At 42.6% G+C, this 26,433-nt stretch overlaps 2 protein-coding genes across 2 annotated transcripts; one reads left to right on the top strand and one right to left on the bottom strand.

Moving 5' to 3' along the window:
* Positions 1–833: 833 nt before the first annotated feature.
* Positions 834–10,867, bottom strand: SUPT7L (SPT7 like, STAGA complex subunit gamma). The gene is made up of 4 exons (XM_057397033.1): positions 10,450–10,867; positions 6,872–7,196; positions 5,008–5,245; positions 834–1,224 (listed from the first exon to the last, which is right to left on the bottom strand). Exons 1-4 carry the CDS (start codon positions 10,860–10,862, stop codon positions 962–964), a joined length of 1,239 nt encoding a protein of 412 aa, XP_057253016.1. The 5' UTR covers positions 10,863–10,867; the 3' UTR covers positions 834–961.
* Positions 10,868–11,519: 652 nt separating this feature from the next.
* On the top strand, positions 11,520–25,316 carry SLC4A1AP (solute carrier family 4 member 1 adaptor protein). Its single transcript, XM_057397032.1, has 14 exons — positions 11,520–12,075; positions 12,839–13,022; positions 13,678–13,800; positions 14,625–14,685; positions 15,672–15,811; positions 15,947–16,107; positions 16,874–16,943; positions 19,341–19,530; positions 20,294–20,405; positions 20,970–21,210; positions 22,544–22,618; positions 23,668–23,738; positions 24,140–24,215; positions 25,048–25,316. Exons 1-14 carry the CDS (start codon positions 11,545–11,547, stop codon positions 25,095–25,097), a joined length of 2,085 nt encoding a protein of 694 aa, XP_057253015.1. The 5' UTR covers positions 11,520–11,544; the 3' UTR covers positions 25,098–25,316.
* The last annotated feature ends 1,117 nt before the right edge of the window (positions 25,317–26,433 follow it).

Raw genomic sequence — 26,433 nt, 5'->3', positions numbered from 1 at the left:
GGTTTGCAACAACAACACACACACACACACACACACACACACACACACACACACACACACACACACACACACACACACACACACACACACACACACACACACACACACACACACACACACACACACACACACACACACACACACACACACACACACACACACACACACACACACACACACACACACACACACACACACACACACACACACACACACACACACACACACACACGGGTTTACAACAGTGCGGGCAATCTGGTGACAAAGGATGCTCTTTATACTTTGAGGCTGATGCACTCAACACCTTTTTTTGCCTTTTTTGACCGATCTGGTCTGCCTTCAGGCCTGCTAGGTCCCTGGGTCTTCTAGCAGAGTATGTGGGAGTAAAGTATTAGCTACAATAGAGGAAGATCAAGTTAACAACAACTTAAGCCAATTGGACATACCTAAATCCATAGAACAAGACATCTGAAGGCACTGAAGGAGCTGGCTGACGGCACTGTGAGGCTACTCTACAGCATCTTTGCTGGGCCATCATAATCATCAGTGATATTCCCCAATCAGTGAAATACCCTGCACAAATTAGCTGTGCTTCAAGCAGAGGACTGGACTAGAAATGTCAAGAGGTCCCTTCAACCCAAAATATTCAATGATTCTATGACTTAGCACATCTCCTCACAGCTGCTTTCCACTGGTAACTTTGGGATTAATCTGTCAAAGCAAGCCTTGCCACCATCAAATGTACAGGGTGATCTTCAATCTCATGAGTCAAGAGGGAGTAGAGAAGCCAGAAAAGAAGGGAGCTGAAGAGCACCACATCAAACCTCTTCTAATAATTTTATGCAAGGTCCCTCATACATCAGGGCCAGCCCTGTTTACGAATCACAACCATCACAGTATTCTCTTAGTCTGTTTCAAGTCTATTACATATCTTCAAGACTAAATAAAAAGGCTGTCTGTTTCACATCTTCTTCATCTTTTTCTTGCAGCGCTGGTTGAAGACAGGCGAGGATCCCATCAGACTGTCAGCAGAATGAGAACCGTAGCTGCTCTCAGAGCCATTGGGGCTCTGTGGCATCCCAGCTTCACTCATGCCTGACATTGGTTCCTCAAAGACATCGCTGCCTAGGACCCCATGGCCATGCACATTAGCCTCCTCATTTTCCTGTGGCTCCATTTTCACCTGGGCCAAGTTCCAGAGTGGGGAAGCATTCACCTCAGCCCCTGGAGAAAGAAAAAGCACACAGTAGTAACTAAGTAAAAAGACGGATCACAAACAGCAGATGCAAGACAGCAGCACAGATAAAGAAGGAGCAAAAACAAAGGTACAGGTGAACTAAGCTGGAAGGAAAACAAACAAAACACACCAAGAAATAAGTGAAACAATAAATAAAATTACGTTGCATTTGTTTTTTTATAACCCAGTGATCATTGCTCTAGAAAATACAATGCTAGCCTTTCATAGCAATTCTCCACATGGCTTTCTGCATGAGAAGAAACAACAACTTAAAGACCCCATATCACTCTCCAGGAGTGTCTCAGCAGCAATGAGTACACCAACAGCACACGGACTACACCCTCCACACAAGCAAGACTCTGAGGCAGTTCAGAAGTCATTCATGATTATGAGGTCCTTGCGATGTCTGCAACCTCCTTTAACCTGTCAGACATACTGGACTTCTGCAGCAGAAGTGAAATGAGGGCAGAGGAGTAGGTAAATGGGCTTCCAGCACTGAAATGCAGGCACATAAGAGCTTGCAGTCAGCCACTCGACTGCCTGCCTCCTTGTACTCAACACCCACAGGTCTCATCCCATCCTTCTGCAGAACAGAAGGAAATCTTCTTGGCTAAACCTTGCAGACCCCCTTGCTGAGAAGTAGCTCCTCTGGGCTATTTTGGACCAGTGTGCAACCTGAGCAGACTGAGGATTTTCTGTACAAGACTATGAAACCATACTTCTTGATAACAGCAAATGTTTTTCTCCCCAAGAGCAATAATTATAGATTTCATTATTTCTGCTTATTTACAGTTTAAGAGAGACAAAAAATCCTAGGAAAAACAGACTAATTGGGTTCCTTGCTGAGATGGACATAAACAGCCCAGAACTGAACAAAGCTGGAAATCTTTTCACTTTTAAATCTGGTCCCCCTTGTGTGGGGTTAAATTCAAATGGCTAATAAATAAACCTTGGAAACCAGTTTTAATAAGTTTTCCAAACCTTGTGTCTCGAGGAGCTTCACTGCAGTTTGAAAACACAACCAAACCTCTTGCACTGAGCCCAACCTACTACTGTTCCCTATTATCAATATACTACTCCTCATTAATAGCAATTATACAGAGAACAAATCTACCACCAGTGATTTGTACTCAGTGTTCTACCACCAGTGTTTGTACTGAGAATTCTCCCTTATGAAGGCATTAGGAATCTTTTCCATAGCAGCTTAGCTCAAACCAGGGTTTAGGAGACCTTTGAGATAACACAGCCTACATTAGCTTAGCAGTTAGACAGCAAGCCAGAATGAAAGTACTCGCTGGTGTCCAGTTGCCTTAATGAAAAGTCCTTTTTATGTTCATTATAAGTAAATGTATTCCTCTCAACAGCAACGGACACATCATTAAAACACTTATCAGTTCCACAGAGCTGCAGCTCCAGCCTACACAACAATCAAAAATGCTCACAAAACCTGTGTCTTTCTTTCATCAATTGCTCTTCATTGCTCAGCCTTATTCCTTTCAGCTCTATCAGCTGTCATTGAGAGTGTCACTAATGACTGAAAGTACTTCAGTATGGACACAGGTTATTTCACCTTCAAAGCACTTTAACTTCAACGTACTTTGCAAATGAGATAATCCTCATGTTATCCTGCTGGGTGGAGGAACAAGGTCCCCAGGTTTGCCTCCATTTCCCTAACTGCAATGAAATTAAACAGCTAGCCCACAGCTCATCAGCCACAAGCAGAAACACAAGCAGAAACACAAGCAGAAACACAAGCAGAAACACAAGCAGAAACACAAGCAGAAACACAAGCAGAAACACAAGCAGAAACACAAGCAGAAACACAAGCAGAAACACAAGCAGAAACACAAGCAGAAACACAAGCAGAAACACAAGCAGAAACACAAGCAGAAACACAAGCAGAAACACAAGCAGAAACACAAGCAGAAACACAAGCAGAAACACAAGCAGAAACACAAGCAGAAACACAAGCAGAAACACAAGCAGAAACACAAGCAGAAACACAAGCAGAAACACAAGCAGAAACACAAGCAGAAACACAAGCAGAAACACAAGCAGAAACACAAGCAGAAACACGAATGTTGCACCAAGAGTTTTGCCCTCAGACACTGAAGCCTTGCTGCCCTCTCTGTGGGCCTCACACTTGTATTTTTGAGATGGAGATGTCCTAAGTGCAGCAGCTTTGTTTTGCTCCTCATGATATTAGGCTCTTCAGCCTACCCAGCTCTAGACTGGGATTCTCACAGCAATGAGATTTTCATAGGCCCTTGTGAAGTGAAGGGGGATTTTCAGGAAGGAACAGAGCATTTGTCTTCTTAATTAGAAGACATCAATTCAGTATCAAAGAGGCAGTCAATATACAGCTAACATGCTAACCTCTGGGTCTCAAGTGGCTGATGCTAATGCAAAGCTTTCCAGATGAATCACTCGCAACCCCACATGGGCCATAGGAGTCTGCTGTTCCCTCTCCCACAAAAATGCAGTTCCATAGTACCTCTCATTTCAGAGGTACTATGGAAAACAACACGAGTTTCCAGAAAAACATCAGCTTTTTAAGACTCAGCAGAATGTGCTATTTGGAAAAAAAAAAACAACAACTAATGGACTCAAGGGTATACTCTAACATCACAATATATGCTGCTTAGTTTAGAGTGAATAGGAGGACAGGCTTCACTGGTTTTTAACCAGATTTTTAAGTGAAACAGCTATTACCACAGGGATTTCCAGAGCTCAGAATGTTCTATATAAAATTCACAAGTGGCTGTCTTTGGGAGAAGAATGTCTTCTCCATTTTTCATTTAGCACTACTAAATGGTGCACAGAGTAAAACTCGTATAATATGGACATCGAAAAGGCACAGCACAGCAGATTCTCCCATGCTGGCAGTGTGCTTCAGTGCCAACATCAAGGGATGATGCTTTAAGGAAGAATGCAGTCTCCATAACCCCACTACTTCACTCACCATTCACTTTCCCTGGCCTCAGCTAACTACAGCAAGCTTCGGAGTAAAGATGCTAGAACAGGAGAGACTCCCATGAGCCCATTCCTTCTAAGTCCCTTCTGAGCTTTCATAAAACAATGACTGTCACTACCAGGGTGACTTCTGAATATGGAGGACTGCACTAAGTATCATTAGTATTTCCATAATTCATTCAGTGCCTAAACTATATAGGGTCTTGAATTCAGTTCAGTCACAAGGAACATGGCTTTCAACTTTTCAGTAACACGAATCTCTGGACAAGAATCCAAAACTACCCAGGAAAAAAGAAACCAAACAAAAGGAAAAAAAAAATCCAGGAATCTCCTTACCAGAAATAAGGATAAACTCCAGTCTCTTAAATTAAAATGCATAAAACCAGAAGTTATTATTGCCTTTGTTACACTAGCCTGGAAAAAAACAACCCAGTACTGATATCTGCAGCAAATACCCTACTTCAAAAAGCAAAGCCCTGGGGCCATCACTGTGGAAAAACAATCTACCTCACACCAGCAACAAAGCCAAGAACTTTGATCATCCCCTAAAAAGCAACACCATGAAAAGCATTTTGTGTTCTACAGGGTCCACAAATGGAGTAAATATTCAATAAATCCCAGCAACTGATACCTTTGATTCTTTGGGTTTGTATTTAGGAGCAAGTTAAGAGTTTCCCCCCCATCCAAGTGTTTTAGTTAAAACTCACAATTCCTTCTTCCTCTCCCTCTTCTGCTATTAAAAATGGGAATATAGACCTGCTGATGGACTGTTTCCAGGAGCAGCAAGAAACCCCTACCTGAAGTCTGTGGGGAAGCTTCTACTTCTAAGTTGGCAGAGAACCGCTCGCTTTGAGCTCCAAGGACTCCAACGGGCAAAGACTGGTCACCAGAAGCTAGATCTCCTTCCAGCTCCTCACTTATGGGGAAAGTAATATCACTGACAGGCTCCTCCTTAATCTTCACAGGCTTTGTGTCTTCTGCTGCCTTTTCAGGGTTGACAATCTTCTCATATTCTTCAGACAGCTGCTTGCTAACCTGTCAAAGATCAATGGGGGTGAAAAAGCAGCCAGAAAGGTCAGGGACTTCAGAGACTCTGATGGCAATTACACTGCAGTGCACTCTGTTCCCACATTATTAACATCTGACCTGAACAAACAAGTAAACAGGTTACCAGCTACACAGAAAAGACTCTTGTTTTTTCCTCTTTAACAACATTTTCTGTTCTGTAACAAGGGAGGTTTAATCCATTAATACATCTCCAAACAGATATGAGCACCTTTATTTCAGACACAGATGATGAGGCCCAGAAACTTAAACGGAAGATGAAACAAAAGCAAAGTGTCTCAGTCTTACTCTTTGCTTTTACCTATAGTACTGTCCCCATCCCCATCTAGGAACAAATTTAGCCGAGCATTAAAAAATAAGCAGCTCAGACACTCATCTGAGCCAAAGCCTCGGTATCTTCTGTCAGATTAAAGCAAAAAACTCAGAAGTCTTCTCCAATGAGAGAAGCGAAACAAATACAGGAATAAGATTTAGCATAAGCCTGTACTAGAAATTTAACAACTGTCAGCAATTAAAAATTTCAGATTTCACCTGCATCTAACAAATACTTGTTTATACCACTGAATCCCAACGGTCAGCAAACTGTGCTCAGGAAAATCCCAAGGCTTTCTAACAGCAGAAGCAAGAAGGAAAAAGAACAGCAAAGCCTACTTCCCCCATCTAGATATACTTTCAGATACAGAGACTGCTGTGGACAGACCTTATAATCCATCACAAAACATACACTTACAAGCATGTCTGATTTATATCGTTTCTGTAAGCCACAAGGTGCCAACCCCAGGAAAATAAGGAGCACAAGGTAATTGCTCCAAAATGAGTCAACTGGTGCTCATCTCCTCAGACAAGGAAGAAGAGATGGCAGGTTTTACCTTTGGTCACAGACTACCTACTTGATTCAGGGCTTGGATTTTGATAAGTAAGAGTTAAACTCCTACTTCAAATCCTTGCATTTCTCTAAGTCCACAGCAGGCAGTCTTACATCATTCAAACAAAATGCTTTAATTTCATAGAATACATGGACCAAGAGAAACTATACCCATATTCTTACAACTTATGTGATACCTCTTATTCCAAGGAATTTAACAACTCCTTTGCTTCCTCCATAAAAGCACAGTCCTCTCTAGAGTTGAAAGTAGCACCTCTGTGACAACTCAGATCAGCACAATACTAGCCTATACTCCGAAAGCTTAAGCAAGTCACCCCTTGCTGAAGCAAACACAAGCCACTATACATCCTAGTAATTTTTGTTTGTCTCCTTGTTTTCCGAGATGGTAAGCAGCAAAACATCCCATTAAAGCAAAAAATTCAGTCAGTACTGATTCTACCTCTACTTGATGCCTTTCTCTGGGACATTCAAGAGCTATGTGTTAAGCTCCTCTTAAACCCAGACAAACAGCCAGTAGAGCATTCTAAGCCTCAGAAGAGACACAAATAAGGGGCTCTGTCTTCCAGACAAAAAAATGCTTTAATGACGCCCCTCCACATGGTTTCCTAATTGGATTTTAGCTCAGTAAGACCCTGGACTTGCTATAGGAATAAGCAATTGTACTGGGGGTACGTTTCTTGGTGCTGTCAGGTGCCTACAGCTCTTCCCACCTGAAGCATGTAGCTGTGATAATCCTTAATACGGTGCTGCCAGAACTTCTGCAGTGAGAGCACGCTGCCAATGCCCACTTCATGGAAGACCTGCTCCATGACATCAGGGAATGGGGTGTGCCCAAGGCGGGCTTCTCGATCCACTGCAAAGCGCAACAGTTTGGTGAACTTCAAGCAGTACTCGTGGGCAATGTCTGTCAGGGTCTCCAGGACACTCTCATTGGCACACTCAAAGCCTGTGTGAGCCAGGATGGTGGCCATGGACTGGTAGAGAAGCTGCCGGCAGGAGGACCAACTCAGCTCAGTCACTGGTTCCCCTTTTCCTCTGAAAAACAGAACATATAAAAATAGCACATCTCCACAAACTGAAAGCAATGTTACCAGTTGAAGAGATACTGTCAATAATAAAGCGATGTACAAAGGGAAAGCAGATTGTCTGGAGCTGTCCACAGCTTCTCCACCTGGAGAGCTGGACTTGAATTTCTACCAAATGGAGTGCAACAGGGTCACTTCAGAGCCATTTTCCCAAAACAGCAGAATAAAGAAGAACATTGGAAAAACAAGACTACACCAGTCAGAGTGCATCAAAGAGCACAGCACACTAACGCAAACAAGAAAGTCATCTCCTTTTGGAAAAAGGCTTCTTTCCACCTCAACCTCATCAAGCCTCTTTTAAAATATCTTTGCTGCGTCAACAGAAGGCTGCAAATGCATAAAAAGAAACTGCTCAAGAGATTATGGCAAAATAACAGCAAAAATAAATCGTGTCCCAGCAGCACAACCCAGAAGACCAGACAGTCTGGGGGGTAAGCCAAAGTGCTCAGTCCATCAGGGGAAGTTATGTTCTGCCTGCTGTAATTATCACTGCTACAAACCCCTCCCAACATTAAACCTATCCCATTGACATGTGCTCCCCTACCTCTGTACAGACATTTCTTCACTACAAGCCCTTCTGCCATGAACTGCCTTCCCCTTGCAAGCTCCCAGTTTTGTGCACAGATTATCTTTCTATGCAAAGCACACATCCCATGCGGTCAGGAACACAAATGAGAGAATGGCAGAGAAATCTGTTAAGAAACCAATCACGCATGCACAAGAAAAAGCATCTGAGGATGTACATAATGAATAGGTTTATTTTGGAGATGGATCCATGATAATTGGAGGAAGGTGAACAGAGAAGGAAATGCTAACAGTCATATTGTAGTAAGAGCCTCCTGTTCAAATGGTAGTTTCAAGTCTACAGTTCCTTACTCATTCTTCACTGGTAATACTTTAAGCTCACAGTCTGTTTCTATACCAACCAAAACCAAATGTTAATATCTTTATCGTGTATTCCAAGAACCGTAACAGCAACAGCTGCAAATCAGCAGGTCCAGATGCTGATTCATCCGGGAACAGTAAAGGAATTCAAGGATGAAATAGCTGTGGCGATCACCTCTCGCACAGTTGCCTTGGCCCATGAGGACCAGAAGGCAGAAAACGTGAAAACATTTTAATACATTCAGAAGAGATGTGATCAGCTGCAAGCTGGGAAGCCTGAGATATTCTGGTGCGTCAGAGAAATTCCAAGAAATTATAAGAACAGAGTTAAAGGACATGTGGGTAAGAGCCCAGATAGCTTTTGTAAATGGAAAGCCTGCTGTGTAAACCTACTAGAGTCCTCCAAATCCATCCACAAGCAAGTATGTGAAAGATTTCCACTGTGGAGTCCAGGTCTCCCCTTGTGCATCTGTGCCAGAATCAAGGTTTGTTTCAGCGTATTTATGAAAATGGAGGAAAGGAACAGCATTGTTATTAAAACTGATGGTGGTACAGATTTGTGGGGATTGGAAAAAGCAAAACAACTGGAAAATAGCAGTGGATTAGGTTCTGCCTCTTCCTCACCTCAGAAGGGAGAAGGTGGTAGGAGCTACAGGGATGAGGACACAGGGCACACACAGAATGAACCTGGGGGATAGCAAAATAAAAGACAAGAGTGCAGGGTCAAAGGATGACAATGAATAACAAGGCAACAGGAAAGGACATGTCTATATTAAAGAAACTTGTGATCATATTCAGGCTTGCCACTCTTATCTTTCTTTCTTCCTATGTCTAAATAGGTGTATGCATTGCTTCTTCTCAAACCCAGGTTACCGCCAAAGAAAACTGAATTAAAATATGTATTCAGTCAAATACTGTAACTCTGACAATGGCACTTCAGAAGGCAGAATAAAAATAAGCCCTTCCATGTTTTATTAAGGGGAAGAACGGCCTTTAATTTGTTTTTACACACTAAGAGCAAGCATTATCAAACCATATAACTATTTTTACTGCTGTAACAGCACCTGCTGTTCTTAATGCATGTAAGTGTCTTAAACGAGTTAAGAACAAACATGCAACAACAAATGCAAAGCTTTCTTCCTGGAAAAGCATAAATGTGTTTGGTTTAGCAAGCACAGCAGCTCATGAGAAATCCACTGTCAGCCACGAAACATCTCGCTTCAAAAATGTCTATCCAGTTATTACAATCTGGTCTTTAAACTCCCCCATGTGGCTGACTGCTAAATAGCATTTCTTTCCTTAAACCCCAGAAACTCGCAAGGGACAATAAAGAGACATAACAGCCCCCCGAAACATGGACAGAGTCACAGAAAACCGAACTTAAAACTGAAGGCATCAGGGAAGACATTGCAGAGCACTGCTCAGGTCTACAAACTACAAGGCCAGAAAGAACAGGAGTCACAGGGCTCAGACTTCCTTCTCACACAATTGTGTTTCCCTTCACTCCTCCTGGCTAATTACTTTATTTCTTCCAAAGATGATGGTGTTCCTTCACAAACAGCACTAAAGAATCACCCTCATGTTCAGAGGCACTATGTTACCAAAAGCATCATCATGCAATAAAATGCATTTTATACAACCTCAGGCCATTAACGATCTCTGTGGGATTTAACTGTAAGTTCTATTTCACTGGTGCACAGTCTCCCCATTTTAAAAACTAAGAAACATTATCCTCTCATACATCATGTCCATTGGTGCACAGCCTTCAATCTAAGAATGGGAACGTAATGTAGTGAGGATTTATCCCTGAATTTAAATGCATGTAAACTACAAAGTATTGCAAGATCCTGCAAGAGATGCAGCATGTCCTTGTGAATTTAGTGCTTGTCAGAAGGGTAGACAGGGCAGTGGTGGCAGCAGTATTTAGTCAAACATTGGCTGCTGAGGTAGAAGCAATACAACCTTCCTTTATGTTTTGTCCAGCCCTTGGCTAGTAGGGTCAGTACCAGAAACAAGAATTCCCTTCACCCATGCTCATCACCAGCACAACACCAAGAAATGGGGTAAAATGTGATAGTCACATCATCTCAGGTCCTTGGCCACTGAACTCTTACAAAAGCACATTTATTTTAAATAATGTGCATGTTATCCACACAACAGAAAACTCAACCTTTCCTTTCTGAAGCCTGTTTCGCACTTTGAAATCAAGTGTTTGACCCTTCAGCCTAATGGAATTGATGTAGCTATATATATATATATATGTTCAAAAACACTCAGTTGGTTCAGTCAAGAACCAACCCAAGGAAATACCAACACACCTGTAGAAATCACTCTCCGGGTCACTGTGCCTCAGCTGAAATGGCATTTTTGGGGTTTTGCTATCCAGAGGAAGCAGGTCATCAGGGAGAGGCGGAGAGGCCGGACGAGACGGCAGAGGTTCATTGTCTTCAGCTTTTATACCCTCCGCTTGCTGCTGGTTCTGAGCCTGAGCCATGGCGATGAGGCTGCGCAGCCGCCTGTTGTGCTGGATGAGCTGGATGGTGTGAATGGTGAGGCTGCAGGGCTCCGAGGGGATGTCCAGCATGGTGGTGGGACGGGGTTTGTTCGCAGAAGGCTGGTGCAGTGGAGGATCCTGGACTTCCACTGTACGGAACTCACGCTGAAGCAGGTCAAAGGAGCTGCGGTTGGCCTGGTTAGATGAAACTGGAATCTCGCCCCAATATCGCAGCATCTTTGCCCAGGAGAAGGCTCCCGAACGCTGTGGTACAGAGGAGCCCTGTCGCAGGGGAAAGGGCTAAGCTTTGGACAGCAATGGGAGCTGGGTGACACTCCTGAATGAAGCCGACTACGAGCGCCACGAAAGCCGCCGCTCAGTGCCTCACGACGCTCCAGGCCGCAGCGCTGGCACTGAGCAGGTTACATCGCTGCTGCTCCTGAGGGGGAAGAGAAAGAAACGCACCCGTGAGGCAGTAACTACTTATGTCTCTAACAGGGGCCGCTCTGGGTCTATCCCCTGCGGGCCCTCGCTTGAGCAAAGGAACTCCGGAGGCCGCACTCGGCTCTCCCACCCTCTGTGCCTCCCTCCTTCGTCCTCACCGGGGCTCCCAATACCCCGCGCCCCCGCCGCTACCCCCGGCCTACCCGCTCCGCTTGCCCGCCGAGCCGGAAGTGGGCCCTGGTCCTTCACCAGAAACCGTCCCCCCGCCACCACCGCTCCTTCAAGCCGGCAGAAGGGAAAAAAATCGGCGTCGCTCCCGCCGCCGCCGCCTACTCTCCTTGCCTCACCTCTCACGCTACCCTGGGCCGCAGCTGGGGCAGTGGCTCGACACCCTGGAGCCACTCATTACCCCCGGCACTGCAACCGCAGCGGTGCTCGTTTCCGGAGGACTCTATTTAGGACCGGACCCGGGAAGATGGCGGAGGCCGTGGAGCTGCAGCCGGAGGTTGCCGTCGAGCCCCCCGCTTTCAAGCGGCCGAGCTGCCCGCTGCCCGCCGCACCCCGCGCCGCGGAGGGTGGGGAGCCGGGGCCCAGCCCGCCGCCAGCCCGCCCTGCCGCCGCGCCGCGCTACGAGGAGCCGCCGTGGGGAAGCCGCCCTCCGGACGGAGCCGGCTACGGGCTGGAGGTGCTGAAGGGCGGCGTGGTGCTGGGCTCGGTGAGGCTGGAGGGCGGCAGCTGGTTCCTGGTGGGGCGGCTGCCCGGCTGCGCCCTGGCGCTGGAGCACCCCTCGGTGTCGCGGCACCACGCCGTGCTGCAGTACCGCGGCGCTGGCTGCGCCCCCGATGACCCCAACGCCGACGATGCCGCCGGCTTCTATGTGTACGACCTGGGCAGCACCCACGGCACCTTCCTCAACAAGACGCGGGTGCCGCCCCGCACCTACTGCCGGGTGCGGGTGGGTCACGGGCTCCGCTTCGGCGGCAGCTCCCGCCTCTTCTTCCTGCAGGTGAGTCGGGGCCCGGGGCTTGTGTCGGTAGAAGCTTCCCCGGATCGAGCTCCGGGATTTACTTGTCTCCATCTTCATCTCTATGGGATGGGAAAGCCGCTTCTGCCGTGTGAGGTGGTTTGGGTGCTATGAAAGCAGCCGAGCGCTGCTATGGTGGTTGTGCTGGCAAAAGTAGTCAGTTGTAAGTATCCGCTGCGAGCTCTGTGGTGAGGTTTGGGGCTGAAGGACAGAGCAGCGCATTGCGGCATCACTCTGGGCGGCTCTGCGGATTGCTCCGCATGAGAACAGGGCTGGCAGCTTCTGCCGGCGTGCAGTGAGTGCAGAAGGCATTTCTCTCCGGCAGGATGATGCGTTAGTGAAGTGAAACGCTGATATTTCTGTGTGAACAAGGGCAGCTTTCATTAGCAGAAATTTAGGGCACTTGGTGTGCTTTGCACATATGTCAGAGGCTGCTCGTTACATTCTTCCATATGGTGTTGAGGGACTTTTTTACCTTCTGTCTTTAAAGTACAGCTATATTTGAGTTTGGTCTGACTGCAAGTACACAATAACACTCACCTCTTTTTTTCTCCCTTTCAGAAAAGGCTTTAAGACTGATATGTTCAGTTATGCAAGCTGTAACAAATGGTCTAATAATTCCACTTTTTGAAGAGCACTGTAATGATTTATTTATGTTATTGTATGGAAACTGGATCTGTGTTGAAAATACCTCTTTATTTTTCTTTTAAAAAACATTTTTGCTAAGTTACTGTTTGTGACTTAGGGACCCAAGGAGGACCAGGAGTCTGAGTCAGAACTAACTGTGACTCAACTGAAGGCACTGCGCAAGCAGCAGCAAGCAAAGCTAGAAAAGACAATGTTGGGAGAGGACTCTGATGAAGAAGATGAAAAAGAGGAGAAAAATGAGAGGAGTCAGAACAGTGATATGAGCTGCTCATGGGGAATGGGTAAGTGATGATGTGTAAATCAGCTGATACATCTTGGAAGGTCTTTAAGCCAGTTTTCAGGGAATACCAGGGTTGAAATTCCAGCTTTATGCCAGGAAAGTCTTGGCTACACAGTAATCCTTTTAAAAAGAAGAGTGCTGTGACAAGGGAAGCTTGTATTTGGTGAGAAGTATGACAGAGCTCTTTTAGATGCGGGGAGGAATTTGCCTATGCCTGTAAAAGACCATGAAACTGAGAGTCTAGGTTTGTTCACACTTCTGCCTGAGAGGTGAAATTTAATTGCTTGAGACTTCTGTGCAGTATGGTTGTCTTTAAATTTAAAGAAGTCCACATCTTAAAGCTAGATAAATTGTAATTAATGAGCTGTTCAGGCCAAAAGGACTTGGGGATTTTGAATGGAAATATATAAGCACATAATCCTTTAATGTGCTGACACAGCAGTGATGTTCATCTGCAAAACTGCATCTTATGATAGAATGAGTAATAGTAAAAATGAAGCAGAGTTTTTTTTTGGTTGGATGCAGAAATAATATTCAAGCTAAGGGAAATAATCTTAGGATTACATAGCTGCTGCTTCTTTCAAACTAAAGTTGAAATATACTGGTGATCTCTTTCTCCCGTTTCGCCATACTTTTGCACTTTCTGTGTCTTGTAGGGGAGGATGCTGAGGAGGATGAGGTTGAAGAAAACCCTATTGCTGTTGATTTTCAGGATGTGCAAGATGCCTTTTATATGAAAGATCCTAGGAAGGCCTTACAGGGCTTTTTTGACAGAGAAGGTACTGTACAATTTTTCTAAGTTTAACGTGAATTTCCTGTTTACCAAAGTGTGATGTTTATGCCCATGTTTGCCTTTGGGAATTAAGGTGTAGGAGCTAAACTTTTCTCTTACCTTGTGATCAAATTTTGGGTGGGGGTTGGTGGTGGTTTGAGTTCTTTGTGTGGTTTTGTGTTTGTGGTTTGGCTGTGGGTTTTTTTGTTACTTTGTTTGATTTGGTTAATTTAATTTAATTAGTTAGTTTAATTTAATTAATTAAAACTTAGATCACCATTGTATATCTGAGACTTCCTTAGTTACTAATTCCTAAACTGGGAATTGTAGCAAGAGTTGTATGCCTTTGGAGCAACACGGAAACCACAACCATGCTTTGAAGCTATGCTGAAAGATTCATACCCATCAAATCTCAGTCTGTTCTGTTTGGCAATGGCTGTTATTGCGAGATAGAATTGGAAAGTCCAACAAGACAAATGGCAGTAATGAATTGCTCTGAACTTCCAGTGGTTGCTAGTGAAATTTACAGATGACTCACTTATTTGTGAAAAATTAATCTTCAAAATATCTGTGAGTTCAGACTGAAAAATGGCATTACTTCAGTGTCATGTACTTGAATACGTATAGAGACAAGATTGTTTTTTCTTTGAACTACACTGTGAAAAACAACCACATGAGCATAGTACCAAGAGAAGATCCCATGGCAAATTCATGCTTATAACAAGGGCAACTTAACCTGTTTTTTTTAACCATGACATTCTTCTCTGCTGTAATGATTATTCTTGTTTATTTCAATTTTGGTTACTACATCAACTTTCTTTTTCTCTCTAGGAGAAGAGTTAGAATATGAATATGATGATCGTGGGCACAACAGCTGGCTATGCAGGATCAAGTATGTATCTCCATTCACTTTCTCTGCGTAGAAGCTGACTTCATTGAATTCACAAACAGAGCCTGAAGGAATTACTTGTCTTGTCACACTTGGCAAGGAGGCCAACTGGAATTTGATACTGAGACAGAAGTTCAAGGATCAGTGCCTGGTTTAGTGTCTGTGCTCCTTTCTGGTCTGGCAGCGTGGAGACCTCATAGCAGCCTCCCCATCTGAAGGGGGCCTTTAAGGATGCTGGGGAAGGACTCTTCATTAGGGACTGTAGTGGTAGAACAAGGGGTAATGGGTTCAAACTTAAACATGGGAAGTTTGGATTAGATATAGGGAGGAAATTCTTTACTGTAAGGGTGGTGAGGCACTGAAATGGGTTGCCCAGGGAGGTTGTGAATGCTCCATCCCTGGTGGTGTTTCAAGGCCCAGTTAGACAGAGCCTTGGGTGAGATGGTTTAGTGTGAGGTGTCCCTGCCCATGGCAGGGGGGTTGGAACTGAATGATCTTAAGGTTCTTTCCAACCCTAACTATTCTATGATTCTGTAAGGCAGTTTTTGATAGGTTCCTGCAAGAGGCCACTAACGTAACTTTGTTATCAGAAGAAGGTGAGGTGAAAATTAAGTCAACAAGGTAGGTTTCAAATGGATAGGAGCAACATTACAGTGACTGTACTGCTTAAGAAACCTTTCCTTCAGTATTTGTTAGTGGTTGCATGGATGCAAGGTACTGGTGCTTAAAATGATTCTGAGACTGACATTTAACTTTTTAGCTTGTTATATTCCCAATGGAATGAATATAGGAAGAGTTACTGTTTGGACTAGTGAAATAAAATGTGTGCTTTAGGTTATCTTGTGTTTCGATTGGTACTATATGAAGTGAAAAGTGAAAAATACTTAACCCACCGGAAAAGACCAGATTAAAACGGAAAGAACAATGTCACTATGATAAATAATATATGTTTGTATCTGAGCTGTTCTCTGATGTTTCAAACTGAACAGGTTGCCCGTGGATGATGCATCAGGGAAGCAGCTGGTGGCAGAGATTCTCCATTCAGGAAAGAAGAAGGAAGCAATGATACAGTGCGCCCTGGAAGCTTGCAGGCTACTCGATGCTCGGGGAGTACTAAGGCAAGAAGCAGGTGAGTAATGAGTCAAATGCTGTGATTGTTCTAAAAGCCTTAAATTAGGGATTTGCGATTGCTATCTTGAATTTGTTTTATTGCTCAGTGGTATACAAATCATTGGCTTCTTGCCTTCTCCCTTCCCTTTGCCAGTATCCCGAAAAAGGAAATCAAAGAACTGGGAAGATGAGGATTTTTATGACAGTGATGATGACACCTTCCTTGATCGAACTGGTGCTGTAGAAAAGAAACGGCTGAACAGAATGAAAAAAGCTGGTAAAATAGAAGAAAAACCAGAGACTTATGACTCCTTGGTAAGAATTGTTATGATATGCCAGGCTTATTCTCTCATGCACCTATTAGTACTAAGAAAGAAAATCAAAGCTGTTTCCTGATCTTTCTTTGATAACTTGAACTCTGTTATCATTTCAGACCTTTCACTCTCATTTGGCCAAGTTGCAATAAAATAGTGGGTTTTTTTTATTTGTGGACAATATCTATGAATATCTTAAAGTATTGATTTGCTTTATTGAAGAAGTAGCATACTACCTTGCTTTTGCCTGTGTAGTATGGACTGCTACTTGATGAATCGTGGCAGTGGGTGAATGAAATACCGGGGCAGGGTACTTTTATAATAGTTTTAAAGCATCAGAAAATAATTGCAGCTTTTCAGGCATACAGGGCACATCGTAAAGAAGAATGGGATCATAAAGAAGGATCTCATTCTGCTTCAAAGAATAAGTATCCTGGACTGACAGGCATATGACAACTAAAAGCTATGCACAGACAATAGGGTGTGGGGGAGCAGGGATAGGGAGGATTGGAGGATCACATTGGTGCTGTAACATTGCTGCAGAAGCATTACCATATTTTTGTGTTTCAGACAGAAAATGATTTGAACGGTATGTGAAGGGATTGCTAGTTGTTTAGGAACAATCTAGACTATATTTTTTTCAGCCCAGAAACCCTGGTCAAAGATCAGAAGTAGATAAATGGAGGTAATTTGGTAGGATATTTGAATAACTCTTAAAAGGGGATTTTAAGAAGATACCAAGATCTTCTAAGCATGTTCTTTTCTAGGTCAAAAAGCTAAATGAAGTTGAAAATGAGCTTTCTGAGATAACAGAGAAGCTGAAGGCTTCAGGGAAAGGTAAGGCACGAAGTTTATTTGGTCATAGTGCTTTTCATAAAGAGCAGTAAGGAGATAAAAATGTATTTTATGGATTTCTGTCTTAAGGGCCTTTTTTTTTAATGTCCACTTTTCACAAAGGGGTAGGGAGATTTGCAGGTCACTGAGTTAGCTTAATAAGGATACTTAATACTCTTCAGCCAATAGTTTATGTACCGTGTGTATATAGTCACTTGCTAATAAATGCAGCCTTGTCCAAAGCAAGCAACATCTAAGCTAAGTTGAGGGGAGTGTACAAGTTCATGGATGAGCATTATTACTGGTTATCTGCCCATATTAGTGAAACTGACCCAATTTGAGACACGCTTTTTCTCGTGAGTTCCAAAACTGTTTATAAGGGAAGACTAAGCAACTGGCAGAAAAGACAGTGTATTTTATTTCACTTCTCTCATTGTAAATGCATCTTAAAAAGGAAAGGTGAGAGAAGAAAAATGTGGAGTCAAAACAAGAGTTTTTCAGAACTAATTACTGATGGACTAACGGTATCTCTCACTCACTGATGCAGCTGAATGAAAATCAGATACATAGAGCTCTTCAGTCTCATCTTTGGTTACCCATTCAGAAGAAAATTATCAATAAGTTGATGGTGCAGTAAATAGCCCTATACCTTTAGTCACTGAAATATAAAGCGTAATAACCATGGTTGACTTACCTCCCAGCAACATCAAATTTTACTTCAGTAGTGTAGAAAACTGCTTCAACAGATACTGAATGCTAACAGTAAACATCTAAGTTGAATTACCTGATCTTAGGCACTGTTGGAATCGAGCAGAGAATTGTATTTGCAAGAAGGGGTGATCTGACTCGTTGAAGATCACTCCCTGATTGAAGCACTTACATGGTTGTGCAGATAAAGAAGCAAACTGCACCTTTAATTGTTCTGAATTACCTGACTAGACACTAAGCCATATCTTTGAAATTTGGTGTTTAAATTAAATGATCATTCTGCTCAACTCCTGCCTGCTAGGAGCTTCAGACTGTTATCAGTAAGTTTTCATTGACGTGTTTTGTCTTGGTTCATATAAATAGTTGCAAGGAGAGTATTTCTGTCTGAGTTTCCTTTATGACAAGTTTTGTCATCATTTGTAATTGTGTGGAGGTGGATGCTTAACAGTTTCTTGGGTTTTGAAGCCTCTTAATTCTGTATATATTTGAACAGTTACTGTTATGGCTTTAATATGCTTGCGGATTATAAACTGTGTTTTGTTCTAGCTCAGCAATATCCTCTCCACTTGAGTCCATTTGTAAACATAAGTCTTACTAGACTTTTCTGTAAATATTTGTCATGTAAAATTGCTTGAATGTGCACCTTTAACAAAACCATGCTATTTTATTGAAATTTAACATATGCTGCTTTAAATACAAAGTGCTGTTTAATTAGCTCAAGCTGAACTGAAAATAACTTATTGTTTGCATAATTATGCTTGTGCATATATACATAAATGCTTCTAATGCAGCAAATACCAGATTTGCCACTTTTCATATAACACTGAAGGGCAGAAGAAGGCTGCCTGTCCAAAGGCTCATTCAGATTCTAGCAGCAACGTTCTTCTTTGTTTGCATTCAAGTTGTATTTGAACGCTGTATAAAAACTTGTTCAAGCCCAAGGAAGGAGTTTTTCTGTGGGTATTTTGCTTGCTTATTTGAATTCCATGTGTTAGAATTCTGCAATCATTTTTCTTTGTCATTAGACCTTTAGTTTTTCCTCTTGAGTTTGAATTGCATCAACATAGACAGAATTATTAATATTTGAAATCAATTGGAGGAGAAAGACTGTCACTGTTCTTTTCCAAGTACAAAGCAGTGTTTTCTCATTAGAAAATGCAGTCAAAACAAAGGTAAATCTTGTGTGATTGGCCTAACATAAGAAACTATTCTTGTATACACTCTGTCATGCAGGGTTGGGAGGCAGCATCATGTGTTGATTCATTCTCAGCTTTGCAAATGTTATTACATACACGTTCCAGGAAAGTCAAAATGGGATTCCCCATGCAGTGGTGTGGCATTCTTTGTAGCTGTGTTTATTTTAGTCTGTGACTACAAAAAGAACCCATAAGCCACTTTGTTAAAGACAGCAGATCTTGCAGTGAGATGAATAACTGAAAGACACTCATAAAGAAGCATTCAATTTTAAGAGAGGCTTTGTTATGTAAGTGGATGAAAGTTTACTCTGAGGCTTTTGTTAGGAGAAATGCTTTCATCTTTCCAGGGCTGATAACCTCTATTATTTCACCTTGCAACAGAAACTTGCAGAGAGGACAGTTTTTCCTATATACGGTATTCTGTAAAGGTAGGACTTGAGTACAGCTGTTGTCTCCCCACTCGTAACAATGCATATCTGCCCTTTATCTTGCCTAGTCCAGTCCCAGCCAGCACCTCAAGATTCCTTGGATGAATTCATGACTGAAATAAAATCAGGATCTACCTTAGACAGTGTGGCACGAAAGAAGCTTCACTTGAGGTCCTTTGAACTGAAGAAAGAGCAGCAGAGGCTGAAAGGGCTAGTAAAGCTTGTCAAGCCTGCAGAACTGCCTGAGCTGAAGCCCCAGTAAGTCTTGGCTAAAGTGTAAAACGATTGCTTTTACCGTTGTTGTTATCCATGGGTAGTTGTGCAAACCCAGTAAATAGACAGCTTTCCAAACACAAAGGCAGGACGGCCTTCCAGCCTACTTGGCCAACCTACCACTTCAAGGAGACGCTGTGCCTTTTGGGTGTTGCAGCATCTGTGGTTGAGGCAGATGTACCGCAACACTGGAGTAAGCTAAGCCCACGCCGGGAGGATGAGAAGGGGAAAGGATTGGAGTCGTGGTGTCAGCTTTCACCTTTTTTTTCCCAACCTGCATCTAAAAGGAGCAGAGGAATGTTACAGGTGTTATGTACAAGTTGAAAACCACTTCAATTCCATGAAGCATACCTGGAAGTCAGGTGTAGTGGCTCTTCAAGTACTGCCTCGCAGAACTGCTGCAGTTCAAGAGGGTGTGTGCTGGGTTCATCATTTGCTAGTGGCAGCTTAATTACAGGCTTAATTAGTTGGCTTAAATTGAGGTTTATCCTTCAAGTGTGTTTTTCTGTATGCATATGTGTTACATACATATGTAGGTGTGTGCAGTTGAATTTGAGGGAGTCTGTGAGACAGGTTTTTTTCTCCTTATTTATTTTTTGCTTCCTGTTCCTTGGATGCTGCAAGTGAGAGAGAAATTAAAGGATTTTTATATATCCATTTCTAATTTGCAGATTGGTTTGCATTTGTAAATGTAAGACTGGGTTGATACTATGTGGACTCTTTTCCTCTGTGTCTATTTTTTTATTAGGAGTGGGAGTTACAGTCTGGAAGCAGAGAACAAGCCTAAAAAGATTACCTTGCCTCTGTTTGGTGCAATGAAAGGGGGAAGCAAATTCAAGCTGAAAACTGGAAGCCTAGGGGTAAGTTTGACTTGTAAGAGCAAGTCAGAGGCTGTTCTCAGGCTATGGAGACTGTAGGTGGCAACCATGTCTTCTCACATGCAAGGAAACAGAATGGAGGTGCAGGCCTGTGGCAGTGGAAGGTGCACAGGGCAGCAAGCAGTGGCTGTTGGATGTTTGCTGCCAGCAGTTGCCGTTCTCTGTCCTTGTACAGCCAGTCTCCTAGGCACAGCTGTGGTCAAAAGGCAATGAATTGAGTAGAGGCAGCCTGGGGACATCAGGCTGAACCACTGCTATACCTCAGCAGTTTTTCTTGGTCTTATGGCAAAGATCATATCCAAGATTGATTCTGTTTCCAGTGCCCTCTTGTGAAAACATTGTGCTCCTTGTCTATGGACTGGGTGTATTTTTTCATCTTCCATCTCTACTCATAACTTTTCTTTAAAACCTAACTGTTCTTCATCCTGAGAGTGTTTCCTTACCTGCTGTCGCTGACAGTAATGTGTGTGTTTTCTTCTGTAATTAATATCTGTGGCATCCAGCTCCATTTATCGTAGCACTGAAGCACAACTCTTTCTCCCACAGAAGTTGCCTGTTAGGCGTCCAGAAGTCCCTGAAAGCTTGTTAAAAACAAAAGATGATGGACCAGAGGAGGAGGAAGAGGAGGAAGAGGAAGAAATGGAGGAGAAGCAAGAAATAGATACAATAAACAGCAGAGCATCAAACGTAGAAACAAAAATTACAGCAGAAGAAGAAACAGAAAAAGAAACTAATGCTCCTGATGGTTCTTCTTGCAATAACAAGAATCTAGAATCCCTTCAGGATGGTAAATCGTTGGTTTTGTTTTTTCCCAGTAATGAAGCTGAGACTGTTGCTGCTGAATTTTTCAGAGCTCTGTGAATCTCCTAGTGTCTGAGTCACAGTTTCTCCAGCAGATTTCTTTTCCATATGTTTTTCCTACAAGTCCAGACTCTGTGTGTCAACAGCTGAGTTTAACATGGTTCCAGTTGAAGCTCCCTGTGGCAGGCAGTTCTCCATGCTTTTGGTGAAATAGAAGAAATCTCCTGCACTCAAAAGTCAAAAGTTTGATCAACGTCCTGGGTTCAGCTGTAACAGTTACTTTTCTCCTTCTTGGTAGCTGGTGCAGTGCTGAGTTTTGGCTTTGGTCTGAGAACAGTGCTGATAACACACCAATGTTTTAGTTGTTGCTAAGTAGTACTTAACTCTGATCAAAGACTTTTCAGTTTCCAATACTCTGCCAATGAGGAGGGGCACAAGAAGCTGGGAAGGAGCAGAGACAGGACAGCTGACCCAAGGGGTATTCCATACCATAGCATGTCATGCCCAGTGTATAAACTGGGGGGAGTTACCCGGAAGGGCTAGCTCACTGCTTGGGTTGGGTTGGGTATTGGTCGGTGGGTGGTGAGCAGTTGTATTCTCTCCCCTTGTTATTTCCCTTACTGTTATTATTAGTAGTAGTTGTTCTGTATTATACTTTAGTTATTGGACTGTTCTTATCTCAACCCATGGGGTTTACACTCTTTTCAATTCTCCTCCCCATCCTGCCCGGAGAGGGTGAACAAGGGGAGCGTGAGTGAGTGGCTGCACGGTGCTGGGTTACTGGCTGGGCTTACACCATGACAGTGAGTCCTGCTTTCATTGGATTGAGTGTCCATATGAAAACAACTGCAATGCATTGTTGGCAGGGAGAGTGGCTTAATAAGGAAGAAACAAGAAAGTCTGTGTAAAGCTTCAGATCTCTTTGTAAGGAGGAAAAATACTTTTAAAAGTGGCAGTGGAGAGGCATCTTCTTGTGTCTGTGTGGTTTACCCCCATTCCCTCCTTTTCTGTATCAGCTTGATGCATTTGAAAAGTCAGTACTGATGTTTCTCAGTAAATGAGATGTTTGATGACAAGTTTAATTCTAACTTTCTGTCTTAATGCTGAACAAGTTACTGGCATGTTTTAATTGGTCACAGGTTTTTCTTTAATATTGTATTGTGAGGGACTTGGTACATGAAGTAATTTGGAGAACTTTCAAGAGAAGTTATTCCTGTGACAAATGCAACCCTTTTGTACTTTGTCTCAGGGATGTTAGTGCTCTGCTCAGCAGAGTTACTGCAGAGTGCTCATCTGGCTCTTTCTTTTTTCTTTTACAGGGGCTCCTTTTCTGCCTGAGCCAAAGGTACTAAGGAAAGAATCTCAGATGGGACCCTCACAAGAGAAATCTCAAGGTGAGCAATAGAGTTTAGGCTCTGTTGTACAGTAGCATGTTAGTTTAGAAACTGTCTAAAGGACTTAACTGTCTTCTGTCAGTAGAAAGAAACTAAGCTTAATCTAGAGCCTAAAAAATCTAGAATTGAAACAAAGGATTGTGTTTTGCTTGCAAAGTGGTAAGTGTGTGGTGAAGACACGTCATTTCAACCGTGCTTCAGTTCTCTGTGCTTTTCATAGGCATTAGCTCATTTGAGATCCTTTGTTTAAAGAAGAAAGAGGTATGAGAAGAAAAATTATTTTAATTTAGGAGCTTAAAGATAATGCTCCCCACCCCCTGCCCTACTGTCTTGCAGTAGCTCTGAACAATAGGAAGGACAGAACTTTTATAAAGTGACAAATCTTCTGTAACATTAGCTAATAATCTATTAATGACCTAGGTGACCAGTCTGTATGTACATGCACACAAGAAAGATCCCCAAAGTGAAAACTGATGTACTGAACATAGAGGAGATCGATATGAATATTCTATTTTTTCATAACTGAGACTCTTCAGAATGTTATCCTGTCCTCATTGTCTCATCCATAGTCTTTACGCCACAAGAGGCTCAGTATTTCACAGCTCAAGTGGCAGAAGAACAAGGCATGCTTCTATCTCTTCTGTATTCAACTCACAAGTTTTGGGGTTATTTTTTGGTTGGTTGATGTTTTTAAAAATGCATGTTGATCCTGTGCAATTCTGTTTTCTTCTAAATCAATCCCTGCAGTGATTACAGATAGAGAGTATCTTTAGAAAGGAAACATCTGCCGTTAACCAAAGTGCGTTATAGAATACCAAATAGAGGACCTTATTGAACTGCATTCAGATAGGTGACTCACAGTATATTAAGCATATGTTAATAAACCTGTGAAAACCGAAAGGATGTTCAGCAGTCTGAGCTATTAATTTTGTTGCAGTGAGCTGTCTTGGATTTCCTTTTGTACCAATTTTTGTGTAAACTTCCTGCAAGCTTATTTCTGATAGTGTTTGTCATTTATGATGTGTTGTAAACCAAATCTTTCTTCCCAGCATCTGAGGCAGTGTGTAGGGAACCTGAGGAGGCATCTGAGAAAGTTAAGGAAATCAACAGCTCAAGCAAGGTGAGTTACAACACCATGACTCCTACAGTTTAGGAGTTTCAGGAAATCATTTAGTAGGCTATTTTATAGTGAAATAGTAGCAGTTTGACTGAGCATAACTTAGTGGCAGTAGTGCTTTTCTGCTGATGAAAACCCAAGCATAGAACCACATAGTGCCACTGGGCACAGATTTTGGAGAAGGTAAAGTATGGTATTTTTGACATGATGGAGGCTCTCAATTCAACCACAATCTGTTTTAGAGTTTGATGTTTCTTCTTCCCTGTGTATTATAGCTTTCATCCCTGACTCTAGTAGAAATAGCCCTCCCCTTTCAGTATTTGTCTCTGAATTAATGAGAGGTTTAGTGGCTGGGATACATTGGTGTAAGGGTGCAGCACCTTAAATCGTTTTTGCTTTTGCAGGCAAAGCAACCACCATTTTTTTCCTCACAGTACCCAGATGATGACCCAGACTACTGCATATGGGTCCCTCCTGCAGGTATCAACCATTTCCTTACCTTTTTTAGTCTTATAACTCAAGAATCTAGTTAGTAAGTAGTCCAGGTGTCCTTGTAACTTCTGGAGAAAAAGGTAACTCGGGAATACTTTAACCAAAACCTGATGTTTTCTGGCATTTTATGCCACATATCTGCTGTATGGCCATGCAAGTCTTGCAGTATCTGTAGTAGCTTCATCTCAAGGGACAGATACACCTGAGGTTTGTTTCTGAGTGTCGTAACAGCCGAGGGAGCTAACTCCAGTCACACGGAGTAATACAGTGATCTAGTTGAAAGAGAAGCTCAGACCTTCACTACAGATGGTCTGCAGCTATTATAATAACTCCAAAAGGAGTAAGAAAAATGAGAATCAGTTTCACTGTAGAAAACTATAATCTGGTGAATCATCCTTCAGTGAAAAGACTGCTCTGCTCTGGCATATGAATCCACTGGAACAAAACACCCGATGCAGTAACGTGGAGGTGTGATCTGGGATAGCCAGGCGAGCTGTGTCCATAAGAGGGAGCTCATTTCTCTGTCTCTGCCTGCTAATAATAAAACCTGTTTTCTGAGATGGCATAATGAGGATACAAGAAAAAAAACAAACAAAAACCCCACAGGAATATATGATGCAATCTTGGCATGATTAGTAAAATTAAGAGGAGTGATATGTATAAATCAAAAGATGATTTCAATTGTAATATCCAGTCTGACTTTTTATCCTCTTTGTGGTTATCTGACTGCTGCTGCCTGGAGACTGTTTCATGCTTGGGTACACATTTATCTTGGATAAGAGGGGGAAAATTAATTCAGCTTTTCCTCTTTGCCCATTAGGTCAAAGTGGTGATGGCAAGACTCATCTCAATGAAAAATACGGCTACTGAGCATCAAGTGCCCTGGAGTACAGCTGAGGCTTGAAGGATGGCTCTGTTTTGGACTCTTTCACTACATGTTAAGTGAGGGATAAAAGACTTGGCTTTTCAGAAGCTGTTCCAGATTCAAGGGCATTAGCAGCAGCTCTGGCTGCTGCTGGCTTTCCTGGTGTGTTCTCTTCTAGTCTTTTAAATGCTTTTTTAAAAGTAAAAGCCCACACATTTTTCTGCCTCATCCTTTTCATTTGGCTTCAACCCGTGGGCTCAGTTTTCCTTTTGTAAATAAAAGTATACAAAAAAAATACACCTCTGTATACTTAAAGGCTTGATCAAATTTATTCCTGTTGGTTTTATGTGATTAAAATGAGAAACACTACTGGTATGCTGCTTTGGCTCCTGTTTGAAAAGACTGTGATGGTAAATACAACCTAAAACTTGAGGGTTTGCTTTCGGTTTTTTCCTATGGAAAGAAAAGGTATTTTGAGAAGAAAATTGTTTTCATTTCTTCCTCCAGCAGTTGGGGGAGTACTTGGTTGGGAGCGGACTGGAAAGTGGGAGCATACAGTGTTTTTTATACATGTATGTATGCATACATATAGTAGACATATACATGCACACACAAGGTGTGGAAATGCCAAGGAACTAAAGAGGCTGGCACTGCTTATCAGAGGCTAACAGAAGAAATTATGGAAAGATATTATGAGCTGGAAAAGCTTATAATGAAGCCTGTCTTTCTGTTGCAAAACAAGAGCAAAGCATCATCTTAATGCAATTTAAGGTATGCTTGCTCTTGATTTATCACAAATATTAATTTTGAATGCCTATATAATTAGTTTATGAAGTTCTGTGTATTTATATATGTGCCTATTTAGTGTGTATATGCTATATATATTTAAAAAAAAATCATTTAAATATCCATAAAAATGCAGGTATGAATTGGATGACTCCCAATTGTCCCAGAGCCTGTGTTGTGGTAAAGGCACAGGTCACACAGGACATCTGAGGGATGGTAAATCTCTAGACACAAACATACAGGGGCAAGGAAAGCTGGAGAAATTCTAGTGTTGTGCTCCAGGGTCATACATCCTTTGCCATGCTTCCACTGGACAAGGCTGCATCCCTGTGGATAGATTGCAGGAGGGCATGTCAGAAGCCAGGGAGAAGGGGTAGCTGTACAGCTCTTCTGGTTCTTGAAGGGATAGTGTTGGAGCAACGGAGCTCACTCTGATTTTACCCTACAGGTAATGTAAAGCAGTTTTGCAGCTTGGCACTTTGGGTGTTTTACTTTATATGCTCAAGCTGCAGAACCAGCATCTTTGCACCTACCATCTTCAACATGTTTAGCTTT

The sequence above is a fragment of the Pezoporus wallicus genome, unplaced genomic scaffold (assembly GCF_028554395.1).
Source record: "Pezoporus wallicus isolate ANWC-B61680 ecotype Strahan unplaced genomic scaffold, APGP_CSIRO_Pwel_v1 contig_14703, whole genome shotgun sequence".
Taxonomy (NCBI): domain Eukaryota; kingdom Metazoa; phylum Chordata; class Aves; order Psittaciformes; family Psittacidae; genus Pezoporus; species Pezoporus wallicus.
The sequence above is the reverse complement of the archived record's forward strand: the minus strand, read 5'-3'. Positions and strand labels throughout refer to the sequence as shown.